This window comes from Chiloscyllium punctatum, chromosome 4 (assembly GCF_047496795.1).
Source record: "Chiloscyllium punctatum isolate Juve2018m chromosome 4, sChiPun1.3, whole genome shotgun sequence".
NCBI lineage: Eukaryota > Metazoa > Chordata > Chondrichthyes > Orectolobiformes > Hemiscylliidae > Chiloscyllium > Chiloscyllium punctatum.
Window position 1 is genome coordinate 4522464 of NC_092742.1, and position 16817 is coordinate 4539280.

General features: G+C 42.6%; 1 protein-coding gene across 4 annotated transcripts in view; it reads right to left on the minus strand.

The window, feature by feature from the left end:
- ttll5 (tubulin tyrosine ligase-like family, member 5) overlaps nt 1-16817 on the minus strand; it is a 453533-nt gene that overhangs the window by 386298 nt on the left and 50418 nt on the right. For all 4 annotated transcript variants that reach the window (XM_072567973.1, XM_072567972.1, XM_072567971.1 and 1 more), the window contains 2 exons: nt 16118-16187; nt 11040-11124 (listed from right to left, as the gene is read on the minus strand). In XM_072567973.1, the coding sequence (XP_072424074.1) occupies nt 11040-11124; nt 16118-16187 (155 nt within the window). The remainder of the gene's footprint in view (nt 1-11039; nt 11125-16117; nt 16188-16817) is intronic.

Here is a 16817-nt window from a genome sequence, read left to right on the forward strand (position 1 = left end):
AGGTTGTCGTGGGAGGAAAGTCCAGGGGTGAGTCCTGGATCAGAGGCCGGTGCAGAAGGAGAATCTCAAGCCAGAGGCCAGGTAGGAGGCAAGTCCTGGAGGCAAGTCCCGGAGGCAAGTCCCGGACTTGAGGCTGCTGTAGCAGAGGAGGCGAGGCCCTTGTGGTCTGGAAGCGAGGCCTCAGGATTTGAAGCCCAGTCTGGTCTGGAAGCTAGGTACTGGCACAGACTGGATGAAAAGGACAGTATTTTGAGTAATTTTTAAACAGTGTTTTCCTCTGCTGGACTTTATTATTCTTTAAAATCTGTAACAAACACTTAAGTATCTGTACCTAGGTATCCTGTATCTAACATGGCAGCATAGGCAGCAACATTGCAAACTTTTCACTGCACTTATTCGAGTGCACAGGACAATAAAACTGATTCCAAATTCTAGTGAACCAGATGTGGTTCTGTGGTGATATGACTGTCATTAGGCTAGCTTTTCATTCTGTTTTTTATTCTTCGTTTAATTCAAATTTTACCATCTGCCATGGTGGGATTAGAATCCAAGATCCCAAAACATCAAACTGCAGTTTGGAAGTACTAGTTCAGTGACATGACTACTGCCTTCCTGAGGCGCAACTGGCACTACTCCCACAGGCATCCACTCCCTCCATCACTGACACTCAGTACACACTGCTGTTACTATCTACAAATGCACTGCAGAAATTCAACAAAGATCCTTAGACAGCACCTTCCAAACCCACAATCACTTACATCTATAATGACAAGGATAGCAGATACATAAGAATATCACCGTCGCCAAGGTCCCCTCAAGTCACTCACCATCCTGACTTGGAAATATATTGGCATTCCTTCAATTTAACTGGGTCAAAATCCTGGAATTCCCTCCCTTAGAGCATTATGGATCTACCTACAGCACTTGGATTTCAATGGTTCAAGAAAGCAGCTCACCACCAACTTCTCAAGGGCAACTAGGGACAGACAATAAATGCTGGCCAATGAGCAATACCTCCATCCCACAAGTGAATTTTAAAGAAGTTCTACTTTCAAACTTCCTTCCTGGATACTGGTAATGAATTAGTGTAAAACCAAATAGAGGCTTCAGACAAAGTAAATTATAGATTCAAATGATGCATGACTGAAACCTGTTAACACAGCACAGGGCAGAATCTAGGCATGTGTGGCTCAGCACCAAAGAGAAAGATCCTGTACCTTAACTACTAATCTCATTGATTGCATGCTTTCAGACTGCTTTCACATATACACGCTAAAACCCAACTTTAACCCTCTACCATCAAATCTTAACCCACATGCTGCTATCATGAATCAGCAAAAACCTTTTCAGTTCAACAGTGGCAAAACTGAAATCAATCTGTAGACAAGAGTGAAATATATCTACATTCTCCAAATTCAAGAAAATTAAGAGGTGATCTCATTAAAAAGTATGAAATTCCAAGAAACCTTGTACAGGGTCATGCAATCAATGTTACGTGCATGGTCTTACATTGACATTTGATAAAGTGCTACTCAACAGATTTTTGAGCAGTTAGAACTCATAGAATGAAAATGTCGACAGCAACCTGACTTTGAAAAAAACAAAAACGAAAAAGAAAATGGGTGAGTGATAGTAAACAGCAACAACAAATGGATGCTTTTCACACGGGAGCAACATTTTGTGCTTGTGTTTGGGCCTGTTTTGTTGTATATACTGGGGTCTAACCTCTAGTTATTTTACAACCCACAGTTCTGAGGAAGAGTCACTCAACCCGAAAGGTTAACTCTGATTTCTCTCCACAAATGCTGCCAGACCTGCTGAGCTTTTCCAGCAATTTCTGTTTCTGTTTCCAACTGTATTAAGTTGCCTAAAGTAATGTTGCTGAAATCAATCCAACTATGTGCAATAATTCCTTATGTATAATTTGATCTACAAATACAGTCCCTCTGCAGTTTTTTTTAGAGCTTCCGCTCTTGAAGTCTTATTGTTGGACACTGTATGTTATCACCATTTTGTATTCTTCTGATATTAATCCCATTCCTGTTCAGGATCCTTGTTCTTCCCAATACTCATAACTTAGATCTTCATGTACACTGCACAATTTTAAAACATGCAGATATGAATCCTGGAAGCACTGTAAAATGTGTGAATGTTAGTATAGAAATTCAAAAGGACATAGACATGCTGATGGAACACTGATGGTAGGCAGAAGCGAGGACTGCAGATGTTGGAAACCAGAGTTTGGATCAGAGTGGTGCTGGAAAAGCACAGCAGGTCAGGCAGCATCCAAGGAGCAGGAAAATCGACATTTTGGGCAAAAGCCCTTCATCAGGAAAAGAGGCAGGGAGCCTCCAGGGTGGAGAGATAAATGGGGAGGGGTGGGGCTGGGGAGAAGGTAGCAAAGACTACAATAGGTGAATGGGGGTGGGGATGGAGGTGATAGGTCAGAGGGGAGGGTGGAACGGATAGGTGGGAAGGGAGATTGGCAGGTAGGACAGGTCATGAGGACAGTGCTGGGCTGGAAGGTTGTTATTGGGGTGAGGTGGGGGAAGGGGAAATGTGGAAACTGGTGAAGTCCACATTGATGCCCTGGGGTTGAAGTGTTACGAGGCGGAAGATGAGGCGTTCTTCCTCCAGGCATCTGGTGGTGAGGGAGCAGCGGTGGAGGAGGCCCAGGACCTGCATGTCCTCAGCAGAGTGGGAGGGGGAGCCTTCCACATCTGTCAAAGTTTCACCTGCACATCCACCAACGTCATTTATTGTATCCATTGCTCCCGATGCGGTCTCCTCTACATTGGGGAGACTGGACGCCTCCTCACAGAGGAACATCTCCAGGACACCCACACCAATCAACCCCACTGCCCCCCTCCCACTCTGGACTTCACCAGTTTCCTCATTTCCCCTCCCCACCTCACCCCAGTTCCAACCTTCTAGCCCAGCACTGTCCTCATGACCTGTCCTCCAATCTCTCTTCCTACCTATCCACTCCACCCTCCCCTCTGACCTATCACCTGCATCCCCACCCCCATTCACCTATTGTACTCTTTGCTACCTTCTCCCCAGCACCAACTTCCCCTCCCCATTTATGTCTCCACCCTGGAGGCTTCCTGCCTCTATTCCTGATGAAGGGCTTTTGCCTGAAATGTCGACTTACCTGCTCCTCGGATGCTACCTGACCCGCTGTGCTTTTCCAGCACCACTCTGATCAGAACACTGATGGTGGTCAATGGCAGATGAAATTTAATGCAGAGCACTGTGGTGAAGTCATTTATTTTGGCAAGAACATCAGGAGCAGAAGCACCTGGATATTTGTGTACATTCCATCGTTGAAAGTAGCAGAAAAGGTTTTGCTTTATTCATTCAGAGGACACGATAGCATTAGGGTTGCTTATTTATTGCCCATGCCTTAGTGTCCAGAGAGTAGTTAAGAGTCAACCACTTTGTTGAAGTCACGTTTAGACTGGACCAGCTCAAGATGGCAGAACACCTTCCTGACAAGTCCTTAGTAAACTAGATGGGATTTTATGACAATCGACAGCAGTAATATGGCAACCATTAGGTCAGTCCTTTATTCCAGATTTCTTTTTAATTCAAATTTATCTTGGTAACAATTTCTGCTATGGTGGGATTTGAATCCATGTTGCCAGAACACTGGCCTGTTGTTCCGGATGGCTAGTCCCATGACATTACTACTATGCCACTTCCTCCCCTGTGAAATCAGTTAATGAAGCTTACAAACTCATGGGGTTTAATAATACAAGCGGACAGTACAAGAACAAAATAGAGAAATTGAATTTGTAGGTCAGCAGCAACTGCAGCATTGCATCCAATTCTGGGTGTCACACTTTAAGAAGGATGTGAAGATATTACAGAGGTACAGAAAGTTTCATGAGAACAATCCCAGGGATGAAAAACTTCAATTACATCCATAAGTTCGAAAAGGTGGTGTTGTTTTCATTGGAAAAGAGAAGACAGAGGAGATTTGGTAGAGGAGCTCAAAATCATAAGGGACCTAGACCAATTAGATCAAGAGAAACTATTTCATCAAAACATTCAAGAGGGAATTTTGTCACTATCTGAAAAAATGAAATGTGCAGGCCAAAAGAGAAAAGGCAGGGGAGTAAATAGATCCTTCAGAGAGCTGGCAGAAACAACAGGCTGAATGGTCTCCTTCTGAGACTCTGGGCTGACTCTGGACTCCTTCTCAGAATCTGTTTTCCCAGGGTTGAAGAGTCTGGAACAGGTGTCACATTCTCAGACGCAGAGCTGGCAAGAGAAATTTCTGCTCTCAGAGGGTTGTAAAGTTTTGGAATACTCTATTCTAGATTTCTGCAGATGCTCAACCATTTAGCATATTCAAAGCCAGAGAAATAGATTTGGGAACTGAGGCAATCAATTTATATGGTGAGCGTGGGAAATTGCAGCTGATGTAAAGGCTCAGCCACGATTCTACCAAATAGAGGAGAAGGCTTGAGAAACTGGATTGTTTACTCGTACTCCTGTTTAAAGTACGGAAAACCCAATGTGCACAGAGAGAGAATACAGAGGAAATGGAGAAGGGGAGATAAACTTCAGGGGATGGAAGCAGACTAGTCAAATTCCTGAGAGCAGATAGCTCCAGGGACCAAGAACTGAGCAGCATATGCAATGCTTTTCATTGCAAATCGAGGCACACAGGGGTCTGACACAGCCGACACTGTGCTGCTTGGATCAGTCTTGTTTGACCAAATTTATCTGTTAGACAGTCAGGGCACGCAACGAACAAGGGAAACAAACAGAAATACAGTGGATACACAGGAATGGATAGGCGGGAGAACTGAAATGTGATACAAAGTACTTGTCAACTAACGAGAAAAATCAGCTCAAAGTCACTGTCCAGCCAAGGTGATATCAAAAGCTTATTTTGCATTTTAAAAGTCCTGAGTGCCTGCATACACTCCTTGGGACTGTCACTGCCCTGACATTCCAGAACACTGTCTGAATGCACCCCAAACCCTGCTCTTCGGGTGAATTACTGCAAATAGCTGGCCAATTGGCACCCATGAACCTGAACTGAGCTGCCACCTAGTGGTAAACATCATTACTATTTAAAATAAAATATAGGGTCACCAGACTCAAAGTGTTAATTCTGTTTCCTCACCAGAGATGCTGCCAGACCTGTTGAGTTTCTCTAACACTTTCTGATCTTCTATCATTACTATTTACATAACTAGATTTTGGTCCTGTTGCTCACGTAGTCCCACTCAGCTCTGATCAGCTTTTGTACCATCACTGTACCCCCTCAAAAGTCCTGTGAAAATGCTTCGGTTTTTCACAATTAGCCTCAAGTAAGAGACAATGGCAGCCCAATAAATATAAACAGGAATGAGATCAGTGAGGTCTAGAAGAGCGAGTACAGGGTCAAATAACAATTAAGACAGGATTGACATTCTGCATATTCTGAGAAAATTGGACTTGGAGGATTATCTTCTCTCAGAAGAGCAGTAAGTCTTTTGGACTCTTCCCCAAAGTGACAGAAGCTGGTCCACTGAATATTTTTAAGGTAGACATAGATAGTTTTTCTGCCCGACAAGGGAGTCAATGCTTATCACTGGTATGTGAGAAAGCACAGTCAGCTTAGCCTTGATCTCCATGAATGGTCGAGCAAGCCTGAAAGGCCAAATGACCCTGTCCTACTCCTAATTCATCAGTTTGTACATTTACTTTTTTAAGGAGAAAAAGGAATATGCGAAAGTGTGGGTCAGGTGAGGTTTAGGCAAATGATTAGCCGTGACCTGACTGAATGGCAGAGCAGGTTCAAGGAGCAGCTTTGACCTATTCCTCCTCCTATTACTCTCACAGCTATAAACAGCACCATCTCTCTCAACCATGAAACTTACAGGTAACACCTCGACTGTGTTCACAAAACAGGGTACAAATAACCTTCCAGAAATCTTAGGGAACTGAAGTTCTAGTGAGAATGGAATAGAAGGAAATTAGTGTAGGTAAGAAAACAGTGCAAAGGAAATTAATTGGATTAAAGATTGACAAGGCCTGTGACCAGTGGAGTGCCACAAGGATCAGTGCTGGGCCCTCCACTTTTTGTCATTTATATAAATGATTTGGATGCGAGCATAAGGGGTACAGTTAGTAAGTTTGCAGATGACACCAAAATTGGATGTGAAGTGGACAGCGAAGAGGGTTACCTCAGATTACAACAGGATCTTGACCAGATGGGCCAATGGGCTGAGAAGTGGAAGATGGAGTTTAATTCAGATAAATGCAAGGTGCATTTTGGGAAAGCAAATCTTAGCAGGACTTATACACTTAATGGTAAGGTCCTAGGGAGTGTTGCTGAACAAAGACACCTTGGAGTGCAGGTTCATAGTTCCTTGAAAGTGGAGTCGCAGGTAGATAGGATAGTGAAGGCGGCGTTTGGTATGCTTTCCTTTATTGGTCAGAGTATTGAGTACATGAGTTGGGAGGTCATGTTGCGGCTGTACAGGACATTGGTTAGGCCACTGTTGGAATATTGCATGTAATTGTGGTCTCCTTCCTATCGGAAAGATATTGTGAAACTTGAAAGGGTTCAGAAAAGATTTACAAGGATGTTGCCAGGGTTGGAGGATCTGAGCTACAGAGAGAGGCTGAACAGGTTGGGGCTGTTTTCCCTGGAGCGTCGGAGGCTGAGGGGTGACCTTATAGAGGTTTACAAAATTATGAGGGGCATGGATAGGATAAATAGGCAAAGTCTTTTCCCTGGGGTTGGGGAGTCCAGAACTAGAGGGCATAGGTTTAGGGTGAGAGGGGAAGGATATAAAAGAGACCTAAGGGGCAACCTTTTCCCACACAGGGTGGTATGTGTATGGAATGAGCTGCCAGAGGAAGTGGTGGAGGCTGGTACAATTGCAACATTTAAGAGGCATTTGGATGGGTATATGAATAGGAAGGGTTTGGAGGGATATATGCCGGGTGCTGGCAGGTGGGACTAGATTGGATTGGGATATCTGGTCGGCATGGACGGGTTGGACCAAAGGGTCTGTTTCCATGTTGTACATCTCTATGACTCTATGACTGCAGCATCTCCAGACTGAAAGTTATAGGTTCCTGTCCTACTCTGTATCTTGGTCTCTCAATCTAGGCCGATACTCCAGTATAGCAGAAAATAACTGCAATCCAACCACACTACAAGATGTGGAGCATTGCAGGGCACTGAGGGCATGCAATTGAAATGCAAGTTCCTTCTTTTAATCAATTACTTTTGGAGCATAGTTACATTGGATCATGCTGTTCTCAAATGCTGCCAAACACAACAATGAGATAGATACACTTTTGTTAAACAAAGGTATTAAGGGATGCAGAGTTAGACCACAACTCAACCATGATCACATTGAATGGTAGAACAGGCTTGAGGCACTGAATGGCCTACTCCAATCTTCCTGTGTTCTGATGTAATAATGCACAAGATAAATGAACAGTATGTCTATTTTCTGACTTTGTTGAATGAGGAGGAATGTTTGGCAGGGCACCGAGCTCTGTGAATCTATGTTGAATCATTGAGAATGCATTAAATACTTTTAATGCAATCAAACATTGAAGGCCGGAGTCATTCATTATCTTTACAAATATACAGTCTGTCTACTTGAACAGAGAGGGGGGATTCCAAGAACTCTCAGTGTCAAATATCCATGGAAACTGTTACATCAATTCTCGTCAATCAAGGTCCTCAGCAGACAACCTGTGGATGGTGAGTGAGGTTTCCTACAATAGGACAGTATGCTGATGTAAGGAAAATCCACACACTACCCTCGAACGTTCAGCAGCCTTTACAAACTGCTCTCAGCAGACCAAGTTCAAAACCCTTGGCAAAACGTTTTTCCAGATTGTTCCACAAAAAAAAATTCCACTTTTGCAGTCATGTGCTCAGAAAACTTCTTGAAATGAAAATTAACAACAAAAAAGTATGCAAAAAAAAACTGATCTGAATCAAACCAAGGCAAAATTTGAGTGCAGTCGCCATCAAGTGGCCCATTCGTGTAAGGTACATGACAATATATTCACCAAAAGACAGTGTGTAACAAACTACAACCATCAGATGTGGGGTTATTTTATACGGGTTATTTTATAGGGGTTTATGAAATCATGAGTGGCATGGATAAGGTGACGAGCCAAGGTCTTTTTCCCAGGATAAGCGAGTCCTGGGAAAAACAAGAGGTCATTGGTTTAAGGTGAGAAGGGAAAGATTTAAAAGGGACCTAAGGAGTAACTTTCTCACACAGACTCAGAGTCACACGGCAGGGAAACAGACCTTCAGTCCAACCAGTCCACCCTGAACATAATCCCAAACTAAACTCGTCCCACCTGCCTGCACTTGGTGAATATGCGTCCAAACATTTCTTATTCATGTAATTATATAACAGGCATCTGGATGGGTGTATGAATAGGAAGGGTTTAAGAGGAGTATAATGCAAACACTGGTAAATGGGACTAGATTAGTTTAGGATACCTGGTCAATGTGGACAAATTGGACCGAAGGGTCTGTTTCCGTGCCATACATCTCGAGGACTCTATCTGAATATCTTTTAAACATGGTAACTGTACCCGCACCCAACACTTGCTCTGGAAGTTTATTGACACAAAAACTACTCCTCATGTCTTTTATAAATCCTCCTTCTCTCATCTTAAAAATATGCCCCCTAGTCTTGAAATACCCCCCAGGGAAAAGACACCTGCCATTCACCTTATCCATACACTTCATTATTTTATAAACCTCTATAATTTTTTCTTCACCTTGGAACCCCTTTAACTGTTGTTTTTCCATAGTTGTACACTCAAGTCTGTTGCTGTCCCAGAGCACTACTATTCAAACAGCTGCCCTATAATTTTGCCATATTCTCTCGCTGTATAGGCCCATGTTTCCCCTCTCCCAAATCCTCAACTATTCCCCCACCCTGATTAATTTTAATTCCCCTCTACAGCCCTAGTTATGTGGTTCACCAGAACACTGGCCCCATACATAGTTCAAGCCATCCCACCAGAACAATTCCCTTCTACCCAAGAACTGGAGCCAGTGCTCCATAAACTGAAATCCATTACAACTGGACCAATCTCCGAGCCATTCACCTAACTCCTTGACTTTATTTACCCTATACCAGTTTGCCTGTGGCTCAGGAAGTAATCCAGCTTATTACGTTGGGTTTTTTTTTCAACAAACCCTCCATTTCGGTCTTCCCAATGTCACTATACTAATGTGGACAGCACCTATGAATCCCTCTACTTCCTCTGCAAATTCTTAGTGACATGACCTTAACCTTGGAACTGAACAGGTAATCAGGATTCCGGTTCACGCCTGCAGAGAACAGTACCTATTCCCCTATTAGACCTAATCCCCCGAATCCCTACCATTACAACATAACTATTTTCTTCCCCAACTTGAATGGCGTCCTGTACAAAGGTGCCAAGGTCAGTTTGCTCATCCTCCCTGTATTCCCCATTCTCATCAACACAGCTTGCAAGAACCTTGCAACTGCTGGACAATTGCAGGGCCAAAAGATCCTCAATTCTAACCCCATGGGTTCCCATGTGTATCTCACAACCTCCTGATCCTGATTACAAACCAATTCTAAATGAACTAATCTGAAGGGTGTGACCACCTCTGGAACAAACTGTCCAGGTAACTTTCCCCTTTCTGATGTGGCACTGTCATTCATTATTTGTTAATTGAACGAATCTCTCCTCATTTTGTTCTTCTCACAGAGGTTGGTGAACTTGTGGAATTCTTTGTCACAGAGGGCTATAGAGGTTGGATTATTAAAGACCATAAAGTCATATCATATAAGAGCAGAATTAGGACAGTTTTGCCATCAAGTCAACTCCACCATTCAATCCTGGGTGATAGGTTTCTCAACCTCATTCTCCTGTCTTCACCCCATAACCCTTGGTCCCCTTACCAACCAAGAACCAATCTATTTCTATCTTAAATACATTCAATAGCCTCTACAGCCCTCTGCGGTAAGGAGTTCCACAGAGACTCTACCCTCTGGCTGAAGAAATTCCACCTCATCTCAGTTCTAAAAGGTTGCTCCTTTACTCTGAGGCTGTGCCCTCAGGTCCTAGTCTCACCCACAAGTGAAAACATCATCTCCATGTCCACTCTACCAGGCCTCTCCGTATTCTATAACTGTCAATCAGAACCCCACTCATCCATTGAAACTCCATTGAGTACAGGCTCAGAGCCCTCAACTGCTACTCATCCTATGAAATGCCCTTCATCCCCTAATTATTCTTGTAAACTTCTTGTGGACCCACTCCAAGGTCAGCACATCCTGCCTAAGATACAGAACCCAAAACTGTCCACAGTATCCCAAATGCAGTCTGACCAGAGCCTTATACAGCCTCAGCAGTACCTCCCTGTTCTTGTATTCTAGCCCTGTTGAAATGAATACCAACATTGCATTTGCTTTCCTAACCACCAACTGAACCTGTGTGGTTACCTAAAGAGAATCCTGAACTAGGACTTCCTAAATTTCTGAAGTCTCTCCCATTTAGAAAATAGTCTACACTTCTATTCTTCCTATCAAAATGTATAATTTCACACTTGGCCACATTGCATTCTATCGGCCACTTCTTTGCTCACTCTCCTAGCATGTCCAAGTTCTTCTGCAGTCTCCCCACTTCCTCAGCACTATCATTGCCTCCTGATAGTGGAGCAGTTCAGGCAGCATCCAACGAGCAGCGAAATCACTTACTACCTCAGCCTCCACTTATCACATAATAAGATTTTTGATCAGCAAGGGAATCAAAGGCTATGAAGCAAAGGCAGGAGAAAGGAGTTGAGGATGATCAGATCTTTTATGATTAATTGAATGGCAGAGCAGACACAACAGGCTGAATGGCCCACCTCATGTGAATTATGAGACCATCTGTTTTCCTCTTGACTCTGGAAGTTCCTGCCTTAAAATGGTGTTGCATAAATGCAAGTTGTTAAGATAACACTGTCAGACAGGACACATGCACCTTCTAGTCATGTATAATTGACACAAATATTGGAACTTTCCTACCTTGTCAATCCTTCTTCATATAGATAAACCACCAGAGGATCGTAGGATGTCACTAAGACATACAATCGCACATCAAACTTGAAATCTGTAAATGGCAAAAAAAGACTCCACAGGTGGTCACACTATCAGTGACATAGAATCATAAAGTACAGAAGAGGCCCTTCAGTCCATCAAGTCTATACCACCAAAAATGTTCTACTATCTACACTAGTCTCACAGCCTTGAATGTTCTGAGACTTCAAATACTCAGCCAAGTATTCTTTAAAGGTTGTGAGGTTTCCCACCTCAACTACTCTCCCAAGCAGTGCAGCCCACCACCCTCTGGGTAAAAAATCTTTTTCTCAAGTCCTCTCTAAACCTCTGCCTTTCACTTTAAAATTCTGCCCCCTTGTTATTGATTCACCAGAATGTCCCCAGTCCCTTCAGCCAGACCATTAATATATAAAGTGAACAGCTGCAGCCCCAACACTGAACCTTGAGGGACACCACTTGTCACCAGCTGCCATTCCAAAAAAGAACCTTTTATCCCAACTCTCTGCCTTCTGTCAGACAGCCAATCCCCAATCCATGCCAGTAGTTCACCTCGAACACCATGGACCCTCATCTTACTCAGCAGCCTCCCGTGAGGTACCTTTTCAAAGGCCTTTCGGAAGTCTAGGTAGATAACATCCACTGGGTTTCCCTGGTCTAACCTACTTGTTACCTCTTCAAAGAATTCTAACAGGTTTGTCAGGCATGACCTCCCCTTAGTAAATCCATGCTGCCTTGTTCTAATCCGACCCTGCACTTCCAAGAATTTAGAAATCTCATCCTTAATGATGGATTCTAGAATTTTACCTACAATCGAGGTTAGGCTAATCAGCCTATAATTTTCCATCTTTTGTCTTGATCCTTTCTTGAACAAGGGGGATACAATAGCAATTTACCAATCATCTGGGACTTTCCCTGACTCCAGTGATTTTTGAAAGATCACAACCAACACCTCCGCTATTTCCTCAGCCACCTCCCTCAGGACTCTAGGATGTAGCCCATCAAGGCCTGGAGATTTCGCAATTTTTAGACCTTTCAACTTTTAAGTACTTTCTCTTTTGTAATGGCTATCATACTCAACTCTGCCCCTTGACTCTCCTTAATTGTTGGGATGTTACTCATGTCTTCCACTGTGAAGCCTGACACAAAGTATTTATTAAGTTCTTCAGCTATTTCGTCATCTCCCATCAGTAGCCTTCCTGCATCAATTTGGAACGGCCCAATCTCTACTTCTGTCTACTTCTGTTTTTTTATGTATTGAAAGAAACTTTTACTATAATTTCTAATATAACTGGCTAGCTGACATTTCTTCAGCCAGAGAGTGGTGGGCCTGTGGAATTCATTGCCATGGAATACAGTGGAGGCCGGAACGATAAATGTCTTCAAGGCAGAGATTGACAAATTCTTAATCTCGCAAGGAATTAAGGGATACGGGGAGAGTGTGGGTAAGTGGCATTGAAATGCCCATTAGCTACGATTGAATGGGGGAGTGGACTCGATGGGCCGAATGGCCTTACTTCCACTCCTATGTCTTATGGTCAGTTATGGTGTTATGGCCAACTTTTGTGACATCCACGAACTTATTTAGCATCCGATACCACATTCTCATCTCCATCATTTATGAATATCACAAACAGTAAGGGACCACACATCAATCTCTGTGGAAGACCCACTGCACACCGGGCTGCAGTCACGCAAACAGCTTTCTACTACCACCCTCTGTCTCCTGTCACTGAGCTAATTTTGGATCCAACTTGCCAAGTCACCTTGGATCCCATGACCTTTTACCTTCTTTATCAGTTTCACATGTGGCACCTTGTCAAAAACTTTGCTGAAATCCATATAGACTGCATCAACTGCACTACTCTCAGTTAACCACTTAATCGCCTTCTCAAAAATTCATATTCTTTAAACATGACCTCTCTCTGACAAAGTTACGTTGACTACCCTGACCAAACACTGCCTCTCTAAATAGAGATTCATTTTCCCCTTCACTGTTTTCACCAATAGTTTTTCTATCATTGATGTGAGATTCACAGGTCTGTAGTTCCCTGGTCCATCTCTACCATCCTCCTTGTAAAATGGAACTAAATTCACTATCCTCCAGTCCTCTGGAACCTCCCAAGTGGCCAGAAACTTGGGTCAGGGCCCCTGTAATTTCTTCCCTGATCTCCTACAATAGCCTAGGATAAAACTCATCCAGACCCAAGGATTTGTCCCTATTAAATCTAGGCAGAAGTGGGTACTGCAGATGCTGGAGGTTAGAGTCAAGATTAGCACGGTGCTGGAAAGCACAGCAGGTCAGGCAGCATCCAAGGAGCGTGAAAATTGACATTTCGGGCAAAAGCCCTTCATCTATTAAACCTGCCAAGCCCTCCAATACCTCCACAATTGTTACATCAATCTGCTTAAGAACACAGCTAACGCAGCTTCCCCTTGCTGCAGAGTGATAGACTCAGAACACATTTGGCTCCAAATTGGAAGATTGTAGGTTCTACCTGTAAGAGGAACAACAGAAGTCCAGTGTGGTAATCTGAGCAACAAGTGCCTATCAGCTTCTACACATGAACATTTTGCCTAGTTAGGTTTGCCTGGTTTAGGAGAAAGTGAGGACTGCAGATGCTGGAGATCAGAGCTGAAAATGTGTTGCTGGAAAAGCGCAGGAGGTCAGGCAGCATCCAAGGAGCAGGAGAATCAACATTTCGGGCACGAGTTCCTTAAGAAGGGCTCATGCCCGAAACATCGATTCTCCTGCTCCTTGGAGGCTGCCTGACCTGCTGCGCTTTTCCAGCAACAAATTTTCAGCTCTTGCCTGGTTTACCCAACAACCATTCCTCAACTGACCCTGCATCCAAAGAGCACTGAGGGTCTCTATCTTCATTGCTGGCTGTGTTGAGATATGTTATGATCTCAGCAGGGATTAATGTCAAAGATAACAAGATGGTGTTGCAGGTAACATAGTAGCATGGGTAAAGAATTGGCCAGCTGACAGGAAACAGAGTTGGGATAAATTGGTTATTATTGGAGTTGATAAGCTAGAACAAGTAGAGTATTGGACAATCCTAAAGTGGTATCTGGCTTGCAAGCTCATGATTTATTTTTGCCTTGGTTATGCATGTAAACAAATATTCAGGCTTCAAAAATAGAACTAACTCCTTTCCTTATTAACCCTCTCAATACAGAAATACAAAATCAAACTCAAAGCTATAAATGGATCTGTCCATGTTAGTACCCAAGTTTACAAATAACTTAATATCATAAACTTTCATAAGTTAATTAGGGGTTTAGATAGGGTTGACCATGAGAACCTTTTTCCACATATGGAGTCAGCTATTACAAGGGGGCATAGCTTTAAATTAAGGGGTGGTAGGTATAGGACAGATGTTAGGGGTAGATTCTTTACTCAGCGAGTCGTGAGTTCATGGAATGCCCTGCCAGTAGCAATGGTGGACTCTCCCTCTTTATGGGCATTTAAATGGGCATTGGATAGGCATATGGAGGATAGTGGGCTAGTGTAGGTTAGGTGGGCTTGGATCGGCGCAACATCGAGGGCCAAAGGGCCTGTACTGCACTGTATTGTTCTATGTTCTATAACATCAGTCAAAATGTAATTCAATGTTCCTGAAGGCTTCCTGTGTGTATTTGCATAAAGCATAATCAAACAGATTAGTAATTTCATTGTACACAGAATATACACATCCTCTGTGTAATATTCCACTGGAGAAATGTGAAAAAAAATTAAGATATATAATTTAATATGGGATATTTGAGATTGTGAATGAGAAAAGACTGCTTCAGTAACATGGGGTCAATTATTTAAAATTAATATGAGGAAGGGATTCAGGAGGCAGTTTGGAAGAAACTTCTTTTCATATAGAATTGTTGGGTGCATGGAGTACCATTGCACAAGGATTGGCAGAAGCAGGGCATCACTGCACCACTAAGGGAAATCTAAGATTTACAAGAAACAGTATCCTGAAAGTGCAAACCATAGATTATTTTTTGCACCAGTCTATTAAAAAGCTGAAACAGAAAAGATCAGAAAACAAAAGTTTCCTTTCGGTGTAAGCAATAAAAAAAACAAGCTTTGATATAATATCTTCAAACAGAGAAATGTGAAAAAAATGGAGGTGAAATCAAGGAAGAAGATGCATGAAGAGAAAGCTCAAACTTGTTCATGATAGTGGCTTCTAAGGAAGGTCCTAAAGTAAAAGAGATAGAGATATTGAAGAGGAAATGTTTAAGGAGAGAATTCCACATAAGGAGATCTGAGCATCTGAAAGTGGACCAAAAGGAGGAGGATAAATAAATGAAGGCAGAGTCAAGTGAACAAACAAGTCTGTGCAAGATATGTAGGGCTCACAAAGTTTACAGAAAAGAGAGTGAATCAGTGTAAAGTTCAAGATGGGTAGCAGGGAGGTTGTGTTTGGTGTTATCAGCATACATGTGAAAACTACCCTCAGTAATCGGAGATGTCAAGAAACAGCCTGCCTATAAAGAAGAGGCAGCCGCTAAGGATGAATCAAACTCAGGGGAATTATGGGGGGGGTGATGAACAATAAATACGGACTGTACCAGCAACTATCACAGTGCAAAAATGAATAGGAAAAGAGAGGAAAGCAATGTATAATGCAACATGAACAGAGAGTTCAGTGAGTAATATGATCTTGAGAAACAATTTAGTATTAGCTCAAAACAGCATGTTGTTATAACTGGCCTAGGTTACAGAAGGACATTTAACAAAATCAGACAGCAGAGTCCTCATTCATGTGGCTACATCGTATGGTGCTTTTTGAATGCAGTTGCAGGAGGCAAAACAAAAATCTAACTTTTGGGGAGAAGTGTTGGCCATTGATCATGTAGACATTAACGATGAAAGATAGAATATTACTCTTCCCTGAGTGAGCCATATGAATCCATATGCATGGGAAGATAGAGTGGGAACAAAGCAAGCATTTTATCAAGTATTTGCAATTTAAGAACACCAAGAAAAGATGACCAAATAATGCCGGAAAGTTCAGCGTATGCTATTAAAATATACAACTTACCATCAATTAGCAGCGGAGAGCGGATGTAACGTGAAACTAAGATGCTCTCATCTGTTGTAATCTGGTTAGGCTGAACATCAGAAAAAAAAATAAGGAACAAGATTTGAGTGAAATACAGTGGAAAGGTGGGGAGCATCCAGTGAAGTACATGTCAGTTAACTACCATTTAACATTTGTTGCTTAGGATCAGAAACTACAGCATTCTAATGCAAGCCCCAAAAGGCGATCCCTAGTGTCACAGTGATTGAGTTATGAAATAGTTCTGCAGTAATCTCCTTCTTCAGGTTAAAAGAATGCGATTGAGACACAATTTTACCAAAGCACAGAAATGGGAAATTCTGAGTTACTAGCTATTACTCAAACCTCACACTCTCACCTTTTCTGGGCAACCTTTATTGTTCAACTGACATTACCAAAACAAATCATCGGATTATAATTACATTGCTGCTTGTGGAAGCTTGTGGAAGCTTGCTGTGCACAAAATTAGCTCCCATATTTTCTGAGTTACAGGAGTGACTACTCTACAAAGAGTATCTCACTAACTGAGAAATATTTTGTGAAGTCCTGCAGCTACAAAATATTAAGAGGAAGAAGTTGCAGGATCAAATTTGGGCAAAGTTTGACCAAGTGTACCCACAGTCAATCTCACGTTCATACTCATCGATCATCCATAAAGATGGACTGTTGACATGGTTCAGAA